This window comes from Notothenia rossii (genome assembly GCF_949606895.1).
Source record: "Notothenia rossii genome assembly, chromosome: 1".
Lineage (NCBI taxonomy): Eukaryota > Metazoa > Chordata > Actinopteri > Perciformes > Nototheniidae > Notothenia > Notothenia rossii.
In genome coordinates, this window is record NC_136912.1 from 28,546,554 (window position 1) to 28,569,150 (window position 22,597).

Below are 22,597 nucleotides of genomic sequence, written 5' to 3' on the forward strand. Positions count from 1 at the left end.
GAAAAATTCAATCATTTTTAGGTTTATCCCATTATACCCTCTCACCTTCGTAAGATACAAGAATGACAATGAAGATACTGTTAGATAAATTGATGTATTTTTTCATTTGAATTTTGTGAGAGGCTGTGGCCTGCTTGTTTCTTGACTGTGGGTTTTGCTCAACCCAAACAATCAATAAAACAGCATTTTCAGCTACACATTTTTGAGTGTTTTTCTTTTTGTTGGTAGTTTTATTACAGTTGTCATTATGTATTGTATTGTCTATATAATCTTTCAAATATTCTGAATCACAGCCAATTTGAAATTGTTTTATACATTGTTAAACTTCCTATACATTTATCCCCTGAACTCAATATTATATATATATATATTTAATATATTGCTTCGGTTAGAACTCATCGAAGTTTACTATAGCCAACAAAACAGTCAAATATTTGTCAAATTTTCTACATCAACTAAAAGTAAATATGAATATAAGACACAGAAAATGAGATTAAGATCATTTAATTTCAATCAATACACTGACATTGCAAGTCCATACATCTTATAGCAGTGAAAGTCGTACAAGATGGGAATAATGTCAACATATAAACAATTCCAAAAGCAATTAATTCCATTACTGCTGACATCCAAAGAGTTGGTACTGCTGGACCATCTCCTCCATGCCCAAACAGGTAGGTCTGTGTTCATCAGCTTGACACTCAGCTTCTATGGGCCAGTACTCGATCCAGGTTCTTTCTCCAAGTACGTACTGATACCTAAGGACAGCAGAGTGAAAAACACGTTAGGTCTTCATGTGAATAGCTATCTGTAACATTCAAACATAACACAAGAAAGCCTCCTTCCTCCTTCTGGATACTTTATTACTCTATCAATGGCAACAGCAAATGAGTACAACAAATATTGACTTGATTTAGTATAAAAAGCAATGAAACAGAAAGATCTTAAATTCCCACACCACACAATCAGATTCAAACAAACTTACGTTTGATGTGTATCATCTCTGTGAATATCACCTGATGTTCCCATGATAAGGTACGTTTTGCCCTGAACCAAACCTAAAGACTCCCTGCAGTGCGGATAACTGAGGAATGTGCGAAGTTTATTCAGGGGACCCACATCAAACGTTCCTGTAATTTAAAATTAGGAGAACAAAGAAAAGGTGAGGATCAATTGGATAGCTAATTAGTAATCACAAAACAAAAGTACTTTATTATTACATATTTCCAGTGGAATCATTCTGACAGGAACAAGCGTTTCTGGAAACACACTTATTTGTCCTCTTGCCAAAAGTGAAAGAGGCTCTATTAGGCTTTTTGGGGTTTTCCCTTTTCTGTATTGTGTTACAGTATATGAGTTTCTGTGCATGTAAATGGTCTGCAAGGCTGAAATCCCAAAGTTCCCTCCAGAGGGAGTTTCTGACCCACACTCCCGCCCCCTGCTCGAAACTCTTCCATTGGACGGCTTTACGGTTTACTTCCGCGACATAGTGACATCACTACATAACACTTGCGCTTCAATTGTCTAGCTCCTGACACATCTTACATGAGAGGCTAAGGGGCGGGACAACTCCAAGTGGTTGACCCATCACAACAGAGCCGGCCGGCTAACCAATCAAAGCCAATCAGAGCAGACTTGGCTCTGGTTTCAGACAGAGGGTGAAAAGAGGTGCAGCCGCACAGGCAGAATGAGTATATCAAAAAAATCCCTTTTTTGACATTAAAGCATGTAAACCTGTCACTTTAGAGCCCCAAAATAAAAATATGAATCATACAAATTAGCATAATAGGCCCCTTTAAATTGATCCCACTCTCATGACTGTATAATAATTATCCAGCCAACAAGCTGCTAACTGCACTAATAAGTGAAAACGAGTCGAACATCTTATTTTGCCTAGAAACATGAAAATTACCGGTGTTTACATCGAACTGCCTGACATAAATGCATTTACCAAAATGTTAAAAGTTGTATTTTATTGTCTGACAGGAGATTAAATGTGCACACAAAATGTAAAAAGGAGGTAAACCAACTGTTAAGTCACCTACACTTTTACGGCACCCACCTTCTTTGATGACTTGCAGAACAAGCATTGTGTAAATGTCTGTGGACAAACCATCTTCAAACTGTTCCAGTTTCACTTTGTACACTGAGGACAGACACATTGTAGATTGTTTGCTCATCTGTTTCATTGCTCACTTGTTCTCCCAACCTCTTAGACACACACAATCAAACACATTCATTTTTTTTGCGTATAAAAGTACTATATTGAGTAAATTCAATCCATTTATGCTCTCTTACCAAAATCTATTTTGCTGGTTTGTGTACTCTCACAAGCCTTAGCTGTGCGCTGATCATTGCTGATTTCCTCCTTCTTCTGCATACTGCAGTTCTCTGGAAATACACAATTGGCATAAAGTTATAACACATCCAATCAAATGCTTATATTAGTACATGAGCATGGATGATGGCAGCTGTATTTACGTCACAATTTAGATTTTAGACTTCAGGTGCTTGTGTTTCAATCTGGTGATTTACTGCAAACTACATTCTACAGCATTCTCCTTTACCAGATGTTAAACTACGGTAAGTACTTTTCTCACAAGGAGTACAACTCCTTTGTTTATGTTGTAAATCTGAGAGACAATTCCTGGTGATATCATTTTGATTCGATGCTTGCAGTGTGGCTTTCATGGGGACAATGTCTGTCTGTCGTTTTATTAGCTCCAACACTTGGGTTAAGACTGAAATATCTCAACAACTATGATTGGGGAATAGCATTTAGTGCTGCCATCCATAGGTAAGACTCTCAGCTACTAGCATTGCTGTATAGCCTCTGAGTCTTTGTTTTCAAAGTATAATAATACGCTGCTGCAGTTTACAGACCTCAGATCTGCAGCTTACCTGTACAAAGCACAATTTAAGTGTTGTTTTATGTTAGAATTGAACAAATAAAACTTTACAGTGGATGGATAAAGGTTGTTTTGACCCGTTTACCTTCAGCACATGTGCACTCATCATCTCTGCAGAGTCGCAGTAGCTGTCCACCTTTCCTCTCTGGATGGTAGAACTGCACACAATGTGTTTCTGCAATAAAAGAGAAAGATATTGAAACAGGTTCTTACGGTACTTTATAAATATATAAATTAAATACTTGAACAAATAATAATGGCTGCTTATTGACAGTGTTATATTCTCTGACATATATTGGGAGCAAAACACATGGAGGTTTCTCTAAGACTCACGCTCATAGTATTCATAGACAGATACAGCCGCTGGTTGTAAGACGCCCACTTTCATCTTCTGATGAACCCTAAAAATGATTTCTTCTGGTCGGGTGTGAGAAACCTGTAGATAAAGGTGAGATAGAGATATATACACAAAGAGCAAAGCAGAGAGGAAAAGTATAGAGGAAGGAAACAGCGACGTCTTACCTTGTCCAGGTAGATGATGAGTGAGCCTCTGTCTGACAGGACTTTGTCCATCTCATATTTTGCAATGGTGCGGGAACGTCCTTTGGACAACTACACACGCACGCGCATGCACACACGCACACGCGCACACACACACACACACACACACACACACACACACACACACACACACACACACACACACACACACACACACACACACACACACACACACACACACACACACACACACACACACACACACACACACACACACACACACACACACACACACACACACACACACACACACACACACACACACACACACACACACACACAATCAGACCACTAACCATAATACACATATTTTTTCTCCTAACAAAAACCAGCTAGTGCAATTGTTGTGGGTTAATGTGTGTCTGTAAAAGTTCATACTAAGTCCAGGTCCTTTGTGTCAACGGTGAAGCCGGTTAGCAAGCCAATATCCAAAATTGACATTGATGCATCTCTTTCCTTGTCCTTATACCTGTACACAGAATAGATTGAAGGAAATTAAAGTGTTAAGAATATAGGGAAAAGGGTAATGAACAGAAGCAGAATATTTAATACAGATTGTGAAATATAATAATATTGTAAATAGCTGGTTAGAAAATGTTATGTATAAAACCATGTGTCAGTGTGTTGCCTTGGTTGTACTTACAACACTTCTATCCTCAGCTTGTATATCTTCTCGTCTTCATCCATTTTTTCTGAAGGAGTGTAATATTGTATTTGTATTTAGTTCATTTGTTTCTCAAGAGTAAGGTACAACAAACGAAGAAGAGACAGAAGGCATTAAATCACCTGGGATGAGCTGCACTGACAGGTTAAACTTCTGACAATCACTTTCCTTTTGTTTAGGTAGAGCGTAGTACAGCGACACCATCTGTCACACAGAGAAGGTGCAATATTTGATATAAGTCCTCACAAGGTTAAAAGGGTATTAGGTCAAATCTTAATTTAAAAAAGGACGGACCAGTTAGTAACTGTTATTAAAACTTAGAGTATATGTTATACTCACTGTCACTGTTGCTTCTCCTGAACCCTTGGCAGTCACTTTCACATTCTGGTTTATATCATTGATCTGTCAGAGTTTAAATATGAACACAAACACAAACAGTCAAGGATAGGCAGACATTAAAGTATTTATTATTTGCGTGACGAAATCAACAATCAGTGTGTAAATATGCAATCTGTACATTTAAAACTTGTTCTAAAAAAATCTGATAAATCAGGCAAATCTCCATGGAAGAATTGAGATCCTCAAGGGACTTTAGAATTCATAAATAAAAACTAAATTTAGTTCAAAAGTTACATTTATCAGGAATATAGGTTTTCAAATGTGATTCTTTTATTTTTAGTAAAACTGAAATTTAATTTTTTTCTGTATTTTAAAATCACTTTTATAGTTCCAGTTTACGAGAGTTTACAGATCTTTTTGGTATTCCAGGAGACTACACACAATATACACATGCATAATTACATGCATATTATCTGTTCACACATTGCCACCTTAACGAGCCACTGTTTGTGAGTTTGTGTGTTTGTCTGTGCTTACTTTAGATGTCCTTGTGGCATAGTGGTTATCCCTGTTGAAGTGGTACTTCTCAGGCTTTGCCCTGCCCGGAAACAAAATGTCCACGTTCAGATCATACTCTGGTTCTTTAGCACTGGACCAGTAGTCTGATATAGCCTGGTACACCATCATGGTGGCCTTTAGAGAAAAATAGTGGGTGAATGGGGGAACAAATTATCAGAACAAAATAAATGATAATCTAAAACAGGATGGAGGGATCAAGATGGAGAGAGGAGCCTCTTCTTACCTGAGTCGATCCATAGCCTCCGCCAACTTTCTGCTGTTTGTTGAACCATCTCACAACAGGTCTGGCATCTTCAAAAGCCTTTATTCACAGAAGGAAGGTACATGGTTGAACTTTTCTGTCATTCACTGCACATTACAATTATAAAAAAACGTACAAATATATTAAAAAGACAATCAAATCAGTTACTTAATAATTGTAATACTTAAAATATTGGATACTTAAAAGGGTAAATGTTTACTTATATTTTAAGGCAGTGATATTACTGAGAGACACATTTAATTGAAAATGGAATACAAACCTTTATATTAAGGTAGCATTGATAAGAATAAATTGTATGTTGTTTGTAGCATGAAAGGAACACACATAAATGCGACATGCTCACCTCGGTCTTGACCAGAGCGAGAAGAGCGTAAGCCGTAGCCTCCAGTGTGTAGACACGTCCCTTAGGCGTCGGCCAGTGGTTCAACTCTAAGGATGACACACAAATATCTTCCTTATTACTTTGCTATACATAAATCTATTTACTTATGAATCCAGGATATCTCATCCTAGAAAATAATGTAAAATTAAAATACGTAGGGACATATTAAAATGTCCTCGCTCCTAATAATTTGAAATAATATCTGTTATTCAAAAAGTGTTGTGAGCAGGACATAGTACGGCTGGAAGACTATTTACGTCATTTACAGACTGTTTCTAAATTAGCTCAAACATTTGACATTTCTCTACTGAGCAAACATCATCCCATAATACCAATGTGTTGGTCAGGCTCTTAGTAGTTGTGGGTGAGAAATCCCTTTGAATCTAATCACCACAACATAGACTATGTTTTCTATGTTTAAGAATAGTAACAGCACCTGGGGAAGCAAACTTGTAGAGGATCTCGCGGTTCATTTTGTTTTCATTGGCCATGGCATATGATGTCATGGCAACAGCATATGGGTTGATGAGGTTGGGCAGACGCTTTTCCAGATAGGCCACCGCTTTGTCTATACTGCCTGGTAGACTCTGTACAAAAGTAAGGGAGGAAAGAGAATAAGGCGAGAACAGTTAGATAGACATTTTTAGGCAACCAAAAGGAAAAAATAACCTTTCATGAACTGAAGACACACTATTAGAGAGTGTAAAACTAAAACATGGACAACATCCTAACCGGATAACACTATTTTAGCTACTATTCAATCCCATGGTAGCCACGCCATAAAGCATACGCTGATTAATCGTCTATTTTACTCTAAATAAGATCATCATTTACAAAATGAACATCATGCTTCAATAAAGAAGACTTAAATATAGCGATAGCGACCAGAAACAAATTTGGAGAATCTTTACTGAGTTAATAAATCAAGTGAGAAGTTGGTTTATTTTCTCTTAGACTTCTATACAATCTGACTTGATTTTGCAACCAGTGGAGTCGCCCCCTGCTGGATATTGGATGCAGCTTTAAGGCTCATCCGGATTGGCTTCACTTTTTAGACCCGGAGCATGCTGCTTGGACAGGAGCAGCAACAGGGCTGGCTGTGAAACAGAGATTTACAGCTTTGCAGATGTGAGATGCTTCCCAGTGGTTTAGTGCCTCAGAAGGCTTTGTTTCGCACATCCTCTGCGAGGAGACGCTAAATAACGAAATGAAACAGATGAGGGAAAAAGAGAAAACATTTTATGGAAGTAAATCACTCACACCAACACTGGCAGCACAAATCGTTCGGGACTCCTGCATAGCAATGAGGCAGAAGGCCGTCATGGAGGCATCTGAATCTGCGCCACGCACATCACCCTAGACACACACACACACAAACACAAACACACACACACACACACACACACACACACAAACACACACACAAGCTTATTTATTTTTTGAATGAGGGTCGATAACATGTTATTGTTTTCAAACTTATTAGCTATTTTTGTAGCACTTAGATGAAAAACAGATTTCTATGAAACCAGTGAACGCACAATCATCTCTCCATGGATCACCCTTCCAACTTCTCTAAATAAGCCATCAGGTTGCTGTGCGTTGAGAATCAGATACTTGATGGCCTCACAGATGTGTGGGCCTTGCACTGCCACCAGATTGTTTGCCATGGCAAACACCTTGGCAACATAGGCCGTCAACCTTAGAGGAGAGAAGAAGGTGTAATAGTTTAGTTTTATTCACACGTGACATACATCATTGTGTGAGTTCAAGCATGTTTGAATTCCTCACCAGGAGCTACTTTGGTGTTTTGCCCACACAGCAAAAGACCCATCATTTTTCCGGTAGGTAAGCTGTCGGTTGTAGCCTGTACACAAACAAATACACTCAACCATTTAAAAAAGTGCCATTCATTGCTCTACTGAATCTTATTGATTAGAAGCCAATTTAAGGAGTCCTGAATCTTTTTCAGTCATTAGAGCTTCTTTTAAAAGATTCTGCTGGCACAGGCTTTTGTTTTAAAAAGGGAAACCCAAATGAGGGCTGGACAGGGGTGGTGTGGATTGATTTTATTTTTCAAACCTCTTCTGCAATGTCAGACAATTTAAAATCACACTCACAGTGGCATTGATAAGATTCTGCTATCTGAACTAAAAATACATCAGTGAGCCTACCAGTCTTGATGTGCTGGATGGCTTCATCACGTTTCTGAAAGCCCACAGTTTCCCACTGGTTGGTTTTGTCTAAATATGTGGCTGCAATGAGAGGTAGAGTCATGTGGATCATGTTCTGCTCTCCACAGCCAGAGGGCTGGTAGATCAGAGAACCCATTGAGCTCCCGCTAACAGCGTTCTCCACGAGGGCAGAAACTTGTTCTCTCCCTGAATGAAAACAGACAAACCGAAAATAAACACAAAACGTTATAAATCAACAAGAAGGAACCACTAAGCAACAACAAAGTGCCCCTACGACCAGTGAGGCAGATATTTCCCAATAAGAACAATAACAATTTATACCAATTGTATAAATTGTTCCCATTGTACATGCACTGACATGGCATTATGTCCCACCTGTCACAGAGATCTGTGTGCTTGTTGGTGTGTTTGGAACCAAATCTTTCTTGGGAATTCCTGCGGTGATAATTTCTTCTTGTTCACCATCTAAAGGGAGTAACAGTGGGCAAGTTGGAGCATCAATTAGCAAAAGATAAAAAGTAAAAACATAAAGTTGATAAACCGCATGTCATTCTTCAAGGTAACTCACCTACACCTTTATTAGTGGGGTCTAGAATTACAATCTTAGGATCTTTTACTAGTACACCTTCAGGCTGGAAAAACAACAGTTAGGACAAACATTAGAAATTACAATTATTTGCATAACTTTTTGAGTAATCTTTCTTTGCTGTTGTTTAGCAAAGTCAAATATGGTCATAATTTAAATAAGGTATTTATATATCAATGAGATGCATTTCATAAACATGACAGTCTACGAAACTGACTTTACCAGAGTATCTCTCATACCCGTAACTGTAGCTTTGTCACGTTATTAAACCGATTGTATTCAAACTGAGGTTTTTAAAGGATTTGTAAACGGCTTGTGGCTTGAAACTAAAAGTAACAAGAATATTCCATCCATAATGTAACAGACCTCGGATAAGTACTTTTTTTTCATGGCATCTTGAACATTTCACTGCAATAAGAGAACAATTCCAAATCGTGTAGAAAAAAGTATTTTTCTTACCACCACCCGCAGAATCTTCATAATTCCATCATTAAGCGACGAATCTTTAACAGCTGCTTTGACCTCAATTTTGAATTCTCCATCTTTCATGGGAATGATGATGAAGGGCACAGATCGTGTAGTTTGAGCACCCATTTTGACCTCCTGCCGATACTTTCCACGCTTTGAAGCCGAACTGCACACATTATCCTCCTCAATCAGATCAACCCGCACCTTGAGAACAGGACAAAGATGGACTGGAGATTGTGAAATTGCTCAAAGAAAAATACTATTATTGAGGATATAATAGGATTACAATCAGTTTTATTTTAAGTCATCTAACGATAATGCATACCTGATTTTAATTAACATTTGATGATATACAGTGTTTTTTACAGGATCAATCTGATCTTAATAATAAAAGGCACACTGTTAATTATGCAGTAAGGTTTCCCGCTGCTGAGGCATCTATCGTTTTTCCATCCCAGTTCAGACATGGTGCCCACTACCGCATGATGGAAGCATTAATGCAGCATCAGAGCGTCACTGGTGGCATCCCACAAAATATGGAATTGACAGCTACAGTCGCTACATAGAGCATCCTTTTAAAAGTAGATTGATGAAAATAGCTATTTTTGAATACTTCTTGGTGTTCTGATTAACACTGAATTGAATTGAATACATTAAATCTAAACTGGGTTGGAAAAACGATAGTCGCAGGCCAACCAGTATGTGAGCAGGTATCAAAAGTCTAGAGTAGGACTCTAGTAGTATATTTTTTTGATACAGTAGTCAGTTGAATATTTATTGTTGATTTTGCCCTTTAGTCTAAATGTTCTCTTGCCTCTTTTACTGTATGTAACATAGACTTACAGTTGCAGGATCGGGGCTGTAGTTGTGCAGGATTGCCTTAACTTCCAGCTGCTCTCCCCGGACAGCAGAGTATGGAAGCTTGAGATCAATGAAGAATTCCTTCCGGACAATTACCTCTAACGGATCACCAACACAGATTCCTTTAAGATGAGAGGGACAATAAAAAGGGATTACAAAGAGAGAGAGAGGATTTAAGGGATAAAAAAAGTTCAAGGTTAGATTCCTAAACGAAACAGGTTTCAGTCACTGAATCCTCACCGTGAGTAGTTGACAGACTAATGCCAGTAAACTGCCAGGTGGTGATTGAGTCTTGCAGTGGAACATTTCTAGTCACTGATGTGGTATCACTGAAACAAAGAATAGTGTTAAATCTTTGGGAGGTAAGTGTAGACTTAAATTCTAGTGGCGTCATTATTGAAGATAGTGTTTTTTGTGTGTATATATGTCAGTTGACTTACCATGGGTTTTGTCCAGGGCAAGCAGGAAGCATGATATCTGACCACAGCCAACTTTCAGGGAACTTGGTGCGAGAAACAATTTCATTGCTGTCAATGTAACTGTTGTCATCCTCCTCACCTAGAGTGTCAAACATATTTTCATTCAGAATGTTTTGTTACTACTACTACTACTATGGCAAAACATGATCACCCAGGTCTTCAGCCCATCCCTTGTCCCGGTCTCTTACTGCGAGCCAGTTGAAGGCTCTCCACCTTGCTGTCAGCTCGCTGGTTTTCCATGTCCTTGCAGCAGTGCAGGAAGGCTGCTGCACAGGCTTCACCATCAACAATGTACTCTACACGCCTTTCACAGGTGTAAGAGAGGAGGGTGTCCCTCATGCCATCCAAACAACAGTCACGTTGCATTTTTTCTTTATAGTTACTCACTATAAAAAAAGGGTTTTGAAGAAGAGACAGAGAGATAAAGATGGGTGCAGGAAGTGTAAACTTGAAACAAAACGTTGTTTTTTTGTTTTTTAAGAATAAGGAAAAAATAAATCTTAAGCATGGACAATACGTAGTATGAAGGAACACATCGACCAATTAACTAAATGAAAAATAAAGTAAAAAGAGTTTTCCCTTTTGACTTTCCACAATACATGCACAGTGTTTCTCAAAGTGTGGTCCGCGGACCACTGGTGGTCTGTGAGCGGCCCCTAGTGGTCCGTGAGTATATTGGAACAATTTCACTTTTGAAATAACTTAATTAATGTATGTTTTCCGCACTTTCGCGGGAATATCTCCGCAATGGAGCGAGCTTAACTTTCACATGTTGCCACTTGTTTGTACCAATTTCAGGCGATTTGTAATCTGTTCTAGAAAAACGATTTAGATTTCAAGAAGCGTATAAAATAAACAATGGATGTCTTTTATGAACATTTATCCATGCTGGAAATATATTTAGATGTTTTAGGAGTTAGATAGAGATTACATATACAATATATGCATCAAATTAAGCATTGACTGAAGTCTGTTGATGAATCAGAGGCTGTTGTTGGGGCTGCATAAAGTTTTTTTATTTTTGTTTTGTAGGCAGACCATGCAGGCCAGCCCGATGGTCACCAAGGTTCATGTCTTAATAGCATTTTTACAAAAAAAGCCAAGACGAGCCTAACATGGGAAAAAATGGCTTAAACCTCAGAGAGTTAAACTTGGGCCTGCAACCATTGTTTTTTTTTGTTCTGAAAATCCACATTGGAGGTTTGTGTTGTACTACATGCGGTGTATTTTGCATATCTCTCAGTAGCCAACGATCTGTGAGTCTGTTGGCTCGGACATAAACTCCGTAATAAATGTAGTCTACATTTCATAAGAGGTGTAAAACCTATGAGCATTTTGAATCGCATTTTAACGAAATGCTAATATAATCTGTAATTGTATTTGTATTGTTGATTTGATGTGTGAACAAGGCGATATAGAGAAGGTTAAGCTGTCATTATTAGGCTGTAATTTGTTATATACTGTTGGACTGGTAAGCAGGCCTATTGTTTTGGGATATTTGGGGAGTTAGGTGGTCCGTGAGTGTTTTTTTATTGGTTAAGTGGTCCTTGGAATGAAAAGGTTTGAGAAACACTGCTTTAGCATGGTATGGAAGAATAATCTGAAACCAGACCATCTACAAACATGTGGAGAGCCTGAACTGCTACACTCTGCTTCTATCTCTGCCATCTGACCCCTCCCAGTTGTTGTCTGCACTCCCTGTTTCAAGCCTTCATCCACCGCACCAACTAGACCTGGACTCAAGCCTGAGCTCCACACCACCATCCATTGCTCTCCACATCTACAAAGGGGGCTTCTCGTGGGACTCTACCTGAGCCTTCCCTCCTGAAGAAGAGGAGGAGGAGGTGGACACATTGATGTATCTAATGTGTATTAGGGTCCTTAAAGAACCCTAAACATGAACTGTGTGATGGAAGCATAGCCCGTATATAAGAAGTAGATGTAGTTATCGTGATGTCGGCCATCAGTTTGTTAACTACAACTTTAAAGCTAAGGTCTGGCATTTTGGCAGTTGCCATCTGTTAATTAGAACAGTGACACATAGATTTAAAATAGACTATAACATTTAAATTTAAATTGGTGAAAGAGTTCAAAACAAAACATATGGTCACCCAAAATTGGATAATATCAAACCAATGGAAAATGCGTATTAGCGACTTGACAACCAAAAGATAGCCGCAACCTTAACCATACCCTGGTTTTGTATGCATTTTACTCTAACTGGGAACCTAGGGATTGAGAACATAAACTTGTAAGAAATACTTCTATAAAATCAGACTTCTCTTTAAAACCTGTGTAGTTGCCCATGTTGTCTATGAGATGTAGGTTTAAGGCAATTATGAGTTGGTTTTCCTTTTAAGACCTGAATGTTTTCAGACAGAAGATAACAGGAAATTAGGTTATTGCTTTGTATATAGAGTTATGGTTCTTACGTAAGCTGGTTCTGACATCCATGATTGTAGTCTCTCGTTTCCTCCTGCTCGGTGCCAGACATTTCAATTCTGGAAAAAAGCAACAGAGGCAAAATCTTTTACAGAACTCAACAATATTCAACCTACCTTTAGCATTATATAATTAATGTGGAACTTTTACAATCAGAGAGAGGTTATTTCTCTGGTAGGACATGTGAACAGGGTGTGAGGGTGAGACATCTTTTTTTTTAGAATAAGTGCTAAAGGTGGTTTTTAAAACCGCCTAATAATAAGAACAATTCAGCTCATTGGCCAGTCACGATGGTCAATGCAAACTTGGAAATGCCTCAAAGGGTAAATTCAACCAAAGTCACATTTCCTACGAACAAATACCCAGATATGGGAGTATCTGACCGTTTCAGCTTTTCGATTTCAGGTTTTTCTAGCATTCAATATTTTTCTATAGGAGGCAAATATTTACAAAATATCCAAACAGCAACGAACCATTTAAGAAACACCAAAACAATCTGCGTGACCATAAAGGGGAGCCATAAAAAGACCCTTTAGGATGCAGTTCTTTTACTGAACACAATATGCTCACTTCTAAAGAAGCACTTGACTGATGGTGATGAATAAAGGTGTATGTGCTCACTTTTTAAAACTATGTTCAGGGAAGGGGAAAGTAAAGTAGTGTCACCTTGTCTGTAGGGAGTCCCAGAAGCCGTGTTGGACTCAAACAACAGCCCAGCGTCGTAGAACACACTCATACCGTCCTTCCCTCCACCTGGTGTGCAACCTGTGTCGTACTTCTCTACAATGTCCCACACCTGAGCATAGTGAAAGTCATTTACACACAAATAGATAAACAAGACTTAAAGGCAAGACGTAGACATATCTCGAAACTCACATTAAAGTTCTGATATGTCATTAGAAATGTATTCATGCAATGAATGCAATAAAAATATGATATAAATAAATTGCCTTTTTCTGTGTGAGGCGGTGCTTGTTGTTAAGGACATAGACGCCTTTGTCCACTGCCACCAGTCCCACTATGGCCCCTGGGTCTCCTGTAACCTTCAGACCAAACATCTTGCGAGGCTCGTAGGATGGAGCGGGTCTCGATGGTTCCAGCTTTAGCTAAATGTGAAGGTGAGGTCAATGAATCACACATACAGTTTGGATTTGTTGAACTAGTTTTTTATATAAAAAAATGTCAGATGAATACAGTAATAAATAAATCAGTTTGTGTGTGTTTTGTATTGCGTGTCTCACCGAGCCCATGCAGGAGTCTTTTACATCCACCCAAACAGAGTCTGATACCACTTCATTCCCATTTGTGTGGTAATATGCTATGATGCGGAACGATGGCAGCATGTCTTTGGTAATGGGAACTATCAGGGAGATCAGTACTTGACCACTTGTCTTGTATCGGCCTTTTTGCACCAGCTGACCTCTGCTCATGATCTATAGGGACACAAACTTACATATCAGCACTTAATGCAAATGAGCGTATACTGCACTATACAACTTGATGGATGCAAGAAAAAGGGTAGTATAAGCACACATGCACATATTTAAAACATCTCTCACCAGATATGTGATGTCATTGTGATGACTTTCCTGCCTGTTGAGGTTGAGGTTGATTTTCAGGTTATTTCCTAATTCTACTTCAGCTGAATCCACACCTGCAAATATGACATGTTGTGATTGCAGTATCTCAAGTATTTCTAAAGTAGAGCCTTGTAGTATATTTTCTCCCCATAAAACAATGATATTTTACATTGCTTCTGATGGACAGTTATTCTAGAGCAAGAGAGTTCTAGATTAACTTGTAACATAAAAGTAAAAAATGTAGGAATAAGAGCATGTTTTCCAGACAAATTATTTCAAAGGTATATAGCTCAATACCGTCCAAAGTCTTGCAAATCATAATAATAATAATTTCCTCAAATATACAAATCCATAATTTCATCCACGCTTTACTGTACTTTCAGCGCAAGGTGGATTGGAGTCTATTCCTAAATTAGCACCTCTATGCAGTGAATTGAGGACCAATTTAGAATCAAACCATGATTCAAAGGATACAAAAGGAAATAGTGGTATACAAAAAGATTCCCACCCCTGGTATCTTACCTATGTGGATATAGTTGTTGCTTTTGGTAATATATGGGAGAGCTTTCATGGTGGCTGATGCTTGTCTTGCCGATGAAATACGAGGATCATTCGTCTTTGCCTGAAATTAAATAAACACACAAGCTTACACATGGTTGATCAAATAAATATTACTTGAAAACTCCTGAGTCTTTCCTATTCCATCCTTATCCTGGCTACGATGAAGATAAACTTCACCTTTCACATGCTGTAAATTAAATGTGCAAAAAATCGGAAGTAAAGCAATGAGCTATAAAGAAGCAAAAGCATCTGCTGATACTCTGCTTGAATTCACCTTAAAAAATGAATATTAAAAAATGTTTATAATGATTATTCATTGATTATAGGTTAAAGCTTACATTTGAAAAGCGGCCTGTGGTGCCTGTATTCATTTTTAAGAGACTTACAGTGATCATCAGTTGTGGGTCCCCTGTATTGATGGTTAGCCTTGCCATGCCATTGTCTGCAGTGAAGCCATTCACGGAGCCTGGTTCAACCACAACAGCAACACCTCGTGCCGGAGTGTTGTCAGGATTCACAACTTCGACCTGCCAACACAGACACAAACAGTTCAACAATCAGAAAGATGTTTTACTGTTTTACTGCCTTCGCAGAATGCCAGACGGCCGCCTGCCAAAAGACATCTTATACAGCGAGCTGAGCGCTGGTTTCAGAGGCAGAGGGCGACCACTGTTACGCTTCAAAGATGTCGTAAAGCGTGACATGAAGGCCCTGGACATCGTGATGGACGGCTGGCAGAGGACCGGGCAAAGTGGCGCCAGCAGCTTGGCGAAGGTGGTGACAGACTTGACAAAGACTGGATTCGTGGACCTGCTCAAAAACATGGACGTACTGTATCTTCTGATTGGACTGTACAATCTCTTGTAGATTTATTGCCAATATTCACTAAGTATTATGACTTTATGGTGACACAAACTTTAACGGGTACATTTCTTAATTTCTCTGGAATATTTCCCTAAATCTGAAAAATCTGCCATAACATCATAATTCAAATCCATGACAAAGATAATTGATGTGATCTGTTAGTGTTAATAGTATAATAAGAGAGAAGTAAACTGTATGTAGGTTTCATAATTTAAAAAAGTGTAACTGTTTTTCAGCGAATCATTTAATACATTAAAGATATAGCCATACTTTTGCTAATGTTTTTTATCGTACTTTTTAAAGTTAATGTAAAGTACTTTACCGCAACATCGAAGGACATTCCTGGTTTGAAATATTTGGGAGTTTTCTTAAAGTGGATGGTGTAAGGAGATGTAACAATCTGAATATTTCTCAACTCTGCCTCCACCATTTCACCACCTGCAGAAACAAAACAAAACAGATTAAAGATTATTTTGTTTATAATGTAATTATATCTTTCAATTGTCAATACATCATCATCATCATCATCATCATCATCATCATCATCATCATCATCATCATCATCATCATCATCATCATCATCATCATCATCATCATCATCATCAGGTGTGTTATAGAGACTCAAGGTCCATTTTTTAAAAGACATACAACACTCAGATATACATTTTAAAAACATATCCTATCTTTATATATTTATGTTTTCCAACTCTGTCCGTCTCTTTTGGGAATAGTCTTAGTCTCTTTCTTACCGTTCTCCGTCAGCACACTGACAGCTACAAATATGGATTTCGTCACCAGTTCTTCAATGTTTTCGAAGGTCCTTGTGATGTGCTCTCTCTTCAGCGTGACAGCTCCAACACCTCTTTCAATCTAATGTAACATAGTTAAAAAATGTGTCTTAAAAATGTGTCTTAAATAGTGTTACAGTGAACAATGGATAATACAACAATTTATTTCCTGCTGCTAAGGGTCTCTCAATTAAAAGAATATGAAAATACTGTGTTTTGTCACCACCATTTTCAACAAGCTAAATACATTGTATCTGTGAATAAAAATGAAACTGAAATAACTGCAAATAACTCTTGGAGTTAGAGGAGAAATACTACACATTTTGTGAGTATTAGACTCTTCCAAAACACATGTCAAATACAGTAAGTGTAGAATGTGCTCACCTGCACTCTCTGAAGAGAACTTGGAAAACTCTTCTTTTGACCATCATTTATGACCCCAAACACAACGTAGGCCATCCCATTCACCTCTTGACCAAACAAATACCTAAATCCACAAGAGAGGGAAATGTATGAATCAAAACAGGGTCATTTTAAACAAAGTAAAAACAAATGGTTAAGAAACTAAAAGAGCAAGAGCGTCAACCCAACCTCTAAACAGCAACCTGTATTCATTCCTACAATCAATCCACCAATCAAACAGTCTCTAAAGCCACAGAGCAAGAACTTTCTCTTACATGGCTTTAATGTTGACTGTGAGCTCTTGGTCGTCCACGTAGAAGAAAGGGCTCGTAGGATTCAGTTTAACCTCAAAACTGGGAAGCACTGAAAAACGATATTTATGGTTTTACCAATCCAGTAAAAAAACGAGTGAATGTTGTAATCTGATATTGGTTTTAAATGAAAGTGCAGGTAATGGGAGACTCACCATATTCTTTGACCTCAAACTCTGCACTAAAGCTTTGCTGTGGGTTGCTGTGGAACTTTGTGACGACCTTCCACACTCCGGTACTAAACATAGAAACACACACAAAGACAACATTTAAACACTAATTTAGAGAGGTAATACAGGAATCAGGCCTCATACTCTGTGAAGGTACAAACAAAATATATAAAAATTAGCTGCTGAGTATAGTTATTAGTGCCCTACACTAAAATGTAACGTTTCAGGTTAGTAGCGTAGCAGGGAGTAAGGGTATTAGTACTTTTATTGTATTTCTTTTTACGCTGATTAGTTTTACTGTACAGTTCATAGGCATTAAATGTTGGCCTATTTCTATTGAATCTGTTCACTTACAATTAAAAGGCTGGATTATTATAGATAAAGTAGATACTAGATAAACTATTTATTTGAGAGTGAGAACATATAATTACCACAAGAAGACTGTTATTTAAACCCTTAATCATTTCGACTAGAAAGCCAATAGGCTACTTTAGTACATTCGGATGTGAATCGTAATGTACTAAAGTAGCATATTGGCTGAATGAATTTTCAGATGAGGTGCAGTAAGGTGTTATAGAGCCCAGGGACCACTGTGCCAACCAAGTTGAATATATATTTATAATCAAATCTCATCTCATTTCTAAAGAAAGTCAAACTCCACTTCCACTTCTTCTGTTGACATAACAAATAGTCACACTCAAAACACTATATTTTCAGTTTATGTTGTCCTGATCCAGTGTGTTTCACTTACATTCATCATCATGGAAGTATGGTGTGATGTGTGAACTGAGAATTCATTGTGTCTCCACATTTAATACAATATATTACTTTTTGTTTAGTTATTTTCCAAACACTAAATTTGCAACATGGAAATTCATTGTAGAGAACAGAACATAAACAAGATAAACTACTAACCTGACAATTTCATTGAGTTGGTAATCTCCAGAGTGGATCCCTGATTTCAAAGAGACTGGATCAAGTGGTGAAATTATGCCTTCAGGGGTCTAAAAAAGAACAATATAAAAAATAAAACATTAACGAAAACAAGTTAATGTTGTAAATCCACGCTATAGTCTATTTTATGCATTTCTCCATGAGCTTGTTCATTGTCTCTATTGAGACTTATTTAATTTCCAGTTACTCCTAAAATGTATTTATCGACCACTAAAGGAATTGTCTACGTTTATGCAAATCAACCACTAGAGGGTAGCAAGTGATAGGACAGGTGTTCCTAAATTAACACAACCCAACTCACAATGTTGGCTGTGTTTTTATTTTTATTGTGGTAATTTCTGGAGAAAAGTATCTACTGTTAAGAATTTGTAATACCAAGAGGCTTGGTATATGTGCTTATCAAAGATCGGAAAACAATACCACAAACTCAATGTCAATAGACGCATCGTTTTGATTGGCGTCATCCCTCTCCACAGGCTCCATACGGGGTGTCACAGCAAACATCCTGAAATGAACTGACATAGAAAAAGAGTGGAATATTAAGACTTTACTATTTGATAAAGCTTATCGTTGGGGCTGGTTCAGTCTTACTTTGGACCAGCCCCAAGTCATGCTGCTATAGTGCCTCTCTTTTCCGCTGCCTCTCTATCTTTATGTACTAATGTCCGATAAATGCATGGTAATAACTTGGCAACTCCAGATTTTTCGCGCTCTTTCCTCTTGCAGAAAGCCACATTCAATCGTTGCACCTTTTGGATTGTGGATTAACCTGTTGCAGTTCTCCTGATTGAGGTCCACTGCCACTACTATGTTTCAAAGGTCGCCTATTATATTCTTTTTCAACAATATATTATAGGTCTCAGATATATATAAAACATGTCTCTGAAGTGTTTGGCTCAAAAATACTAAACAGATCGTGCATTGTAGCATCCCATAAACCCCTCTGTTTCAGCCCTGTTTCAAAAGTGATGATTTCAAATGCTAATGAGTTGCTGCTGGCCACGCCCCTCTGTGAGATATTTGGTAAAAAAAACACAATGGTGCTTGAGGAAGGTTTACCATTCCTCTAATTTCCGCCTCCTCGACTCCTCGACTCCTCGGTCGGTTGAAGGACATCTCATTTCTCTAAATGCACATCGAGGACCGAGGATCGAGCATCGAGGAGGCTCTCTGGAGGAGCTATAATCGAGGATACACTGATGGGTCCTCCACGGCTCCTCCACGGATGGCAACTGTGATGTTTCAAAGAGTCGTGACGCACGGCCGGACTTATCTCAACCAATGACAGCTCTGCATGCATCCCCTGGATATTATTTTATTAACTGCTTTAAACGCGACACGATGTTTACAGCCAGAACAGCTTTGAGGCCCCTGCAGAAAGCAGAGCAATGTGTATAATATATATCACTCAGTATAACAGGCCTACTCTCTTTATTTGCTTTAGTTTAGATATCTAAAAACAAAGAGTCGATATTTTTTCTAAAACCATTTAGTGCTTCACATAATAAAATACACAACGGCTGTAGTCTGATATATATTATATGCTTTAGGAGATGTAGTTGTGTGTGTGGAACAGTGTGTAGGTGTGTGTTGTACAGTGTGTAGGTGTGTGTGTGTGTGTGTGTGTGTGTGTGTGTGTGTGTGTGTGTGTGTGTGTGTGTGTGTGTGTGTGTGTGTGTGTGGGGGGGGGGGGGGGATATATCTCTGATATTGTTACGTTATTATAAGAGTGCTCTCATACTTGTTTGATTCTGAAATTGTATATATATAAATATGTGTGTGTGTGTATGTGTATATATGTCCGCATCTGTAGCCTGCTATTGTCTCATTATACCGCACTGTGAATGAATTAAAAGTAAATATATAAGTCATCATGAACACAGTTCTGTCCATCAGACAGAGGGCTGCTGTGCCTCCTGTCATCATTAATGGACGTCTCTTTAAAATGAGCGCTCAGAGGAGAGGAGTTCTCATTTCTCTAACCGCCTGCTGCTTCCCCTCCTCTCTCCTCGGTTCCCCTCCTCAGTCCTCCGCTCGCATCTCCTGTGGGCGGGACTAAGACACGAGTTGAGGAGTCGAGGAGTCGAGGAGTCGAGGAGTCGAGGAGTCGAGGAGGGGAAATTCGAGAAATGGGAAACCTTCTAGGATGAGTTCCAGGTGATAAGGCGGGTGTCACCTTGGTTGGTTTTTGGCTAATGGTTGCACAACCCAAAACAAACATTGTGACATGAAAAAGTGGCTTAAATCTGATCAGCTCATTTTCAGTCTGGTTTTTATACAGTATAGATGGATCAGGACGAAAAGAGAAAGATTATTACTTCCTGAAACTCTTAACCCAGAGGCGACACATATTAAAGTATAAAATACATTAAATAGTGGATTTTGCCTTATTGGTGACCTTTAAGTCATATCTTTATAGTTTTTATTTTTTCACTGATTAATTGGGACTGATTTCCTTAATCAGCCCCTTTAGGCACATTTCAAATTTGTAATATGGGGCTTTATGAATAAATATTGCTTGATTTATTGATAATGAATTCACCTCTGCTGTTGGGGGTGTAGATGGTCTTGTCAGTTTGGATGAAGATATACCCAGACTGAAAGGAGACCAGGACAACCTTCTCAAGCAGTCGGTCAGGGAACTGAGCTTGCAGATACACATACTGCTTAATGCTGGGATCCTTACTGAAGTCTCCAGTAGGGATCTGAAATCATTATGAAGAAACACAAACAGTGCATTAAGAGCAGGGTGTGTACATTATGTGCATTTTTTTTAATTCAACACTAGATCATCTTAGAAAATGCAGCAGTTATAGCGCATCATTTACCATTATCTGTACCAGCTCCTGGAATTGATCTGTACTGGTAAGCGTCACAGATGCAGTTGCCAGCCTTTTGTTTTTGGTTGGATGGTTCATCACAATGATATCCACCGTTTGGTCTGCACCTGTGCAGTCTTGACACTCCACAAAAACGTTTTCTGCTGTTCCTACCCTTAACAAGTTGGGGGCAGACATCACCTCCCTGTAAAGCGGGGGCGGAAAAGAAGATATCTATTAATGTGAATGTGATGTCACCGAGCAGAAAGAACCACATGCTGTTTTGGATGTACTGAAAAAAAAGAGTTCAAAATATTAATTCACACACAAAACAACCTTTTTTAAATTAACTACTCACCTTGAATTAATGATGCCTCCATGGTTTATTTCCATTCGCAGGACGAGTTTGAAGTGTTTCAAATAGTGAAGTTTATGCGTTTTGGAAATTGTTAGCATACAAATAAATATATGGGATACTGCATGAGTTGTGTGTATGTGCTTAACTCGGTCAAATAAATAAACCCAATTGGTAAGAAGATAATTAAAGGGAACAGTAAGGGGGAGCAGAACACTTAATTTTAGGTTTCAATTCCCCCAAACTGCATCTATTTTCAAAGATGAGGATCATGAGCTCCAGCATGGATTGCACACACAATGAGTAATCTATTGATTACATTGACAAAGATCCAGCACTGGATCAACACAATATTTCATCATACTCTAGTCTAGACCCTTACTCTGTCTGACATTTTGCATCGTTGTGCAAACTCTAAACATTAGGCCAACTTATTGGCATCATTTGAAACACCACATGACCTTGAATTTTGTAACACAGAGTGGACTGTAGCTCCTCATTATGAAAGACACAAGTTAAGGTAAATCCAAAAGCTTTTTGAATAATATGAATGTTGCGACCACCAATAGTTGCTCCCATTACAGTTTAACCAATAGCAACGTGTATATCAGGAAGATGACCAAAAACAAAAAAATATATATCTTTGTTTTCTGAGAAATGATTCAAGCAGAGCTGGAGTGGGTAAAGGTATGAAATGTCTACTTACAAAGGAGCTCCATCAGCAAGAGAAGTCAGGGAGACGAAGGCCAGAGAGGCCAGCAGCCACAGCAGAGTCTTCCTCATCCTCCTGATCCTGATCCGCTGTCAGTGAAGTGTCGCTGTGCAGAACCCTCCTTTTATCCTGTCACTGCCCCACCGCCACCTCACCTCACGTAGTCTTTCTTTACATATGTACCAACACAATCACATACACGCCATTTCCCAGCAGCAGTTGAGAAACTGATAAACATGAGGTCCACTTTGATAGTAGAAACAGTAGAAAATCAATAAGGGGTTAACATGTTTGATTAACTTTGGAGCATAAAGTTGAATGACAAGTTCAAAATGACTGCCAAATAACTATCTGCAT

At 38.5% G+C, this 22,597-nt stretch overlaps 1 protein-coding gene across 1 annotated transcript; it reads right to left on the reverse strand.

Annotated features, from left to right (window-relative positions):
* Positions 1-488: 488 nt before the first annotated feature.
* On the reverse strand, positions 489-22,391 carry LOC307033457 (complement C3-like). The gene is made up of 43 exons (XM_079671939.1): positions 22,235-22,391; positions 21,183-21,378; positions 20,897-21,059; positions 18,775-18,869; positions 18,316-18,404; positions 17,386-17,468; positions 17,195-17,282; positions 16,902-17,004; positions 16,479-16,599; positions 16,052-16,167; positions 15,252-15,392; positions 14,827-14,926; positions 14,284-14,378; positions 13,966-14,157; positions 13,675-13,830; positions 13,391-13,520; positions 12,715-12,783; positions 10,471-10,668; positions 10,244-10,361; positions 10,044-10,132; positions 9,786-9,925; positions 8,934-9,146; positions 8,457-8,520; positions 8,264-8,353; positions 7,868-8,074; positions 7,485-7,560; positions 7,235-7,394; positions 6,957-7,052; positions 6,133-6,283; positions 5,658-5,743; positions 5,276-5,353; positions 5,011-5,166; positions 4,474-4,536; positions 4,257-4,338; positions 4,114-4,162; positions 3,849-3,939; positions 3,432-3,521; positions 3,243-3,345; positions 2,995-3,084; positions 2,299-2,391; positions 2,063-2,146; positions 986-1,130; positions 489-758 (listed from the first exon to the last, which is right to left on the reverse strand). The coding sequence occupies exons 1-43, from the start codon at positions 22,309-22,311 to the stop codon at positions 617-619; spliced, it is 4,968 nt and encodes a 1,655-aa protein (XP_079528065.1). The 5' UTR covers positions 22,312-22,391; the 3' UTR covers positions 489-616.
* Between the last annotated feature and the right edge of the window lie 206 nt (positions 22,392-22,597).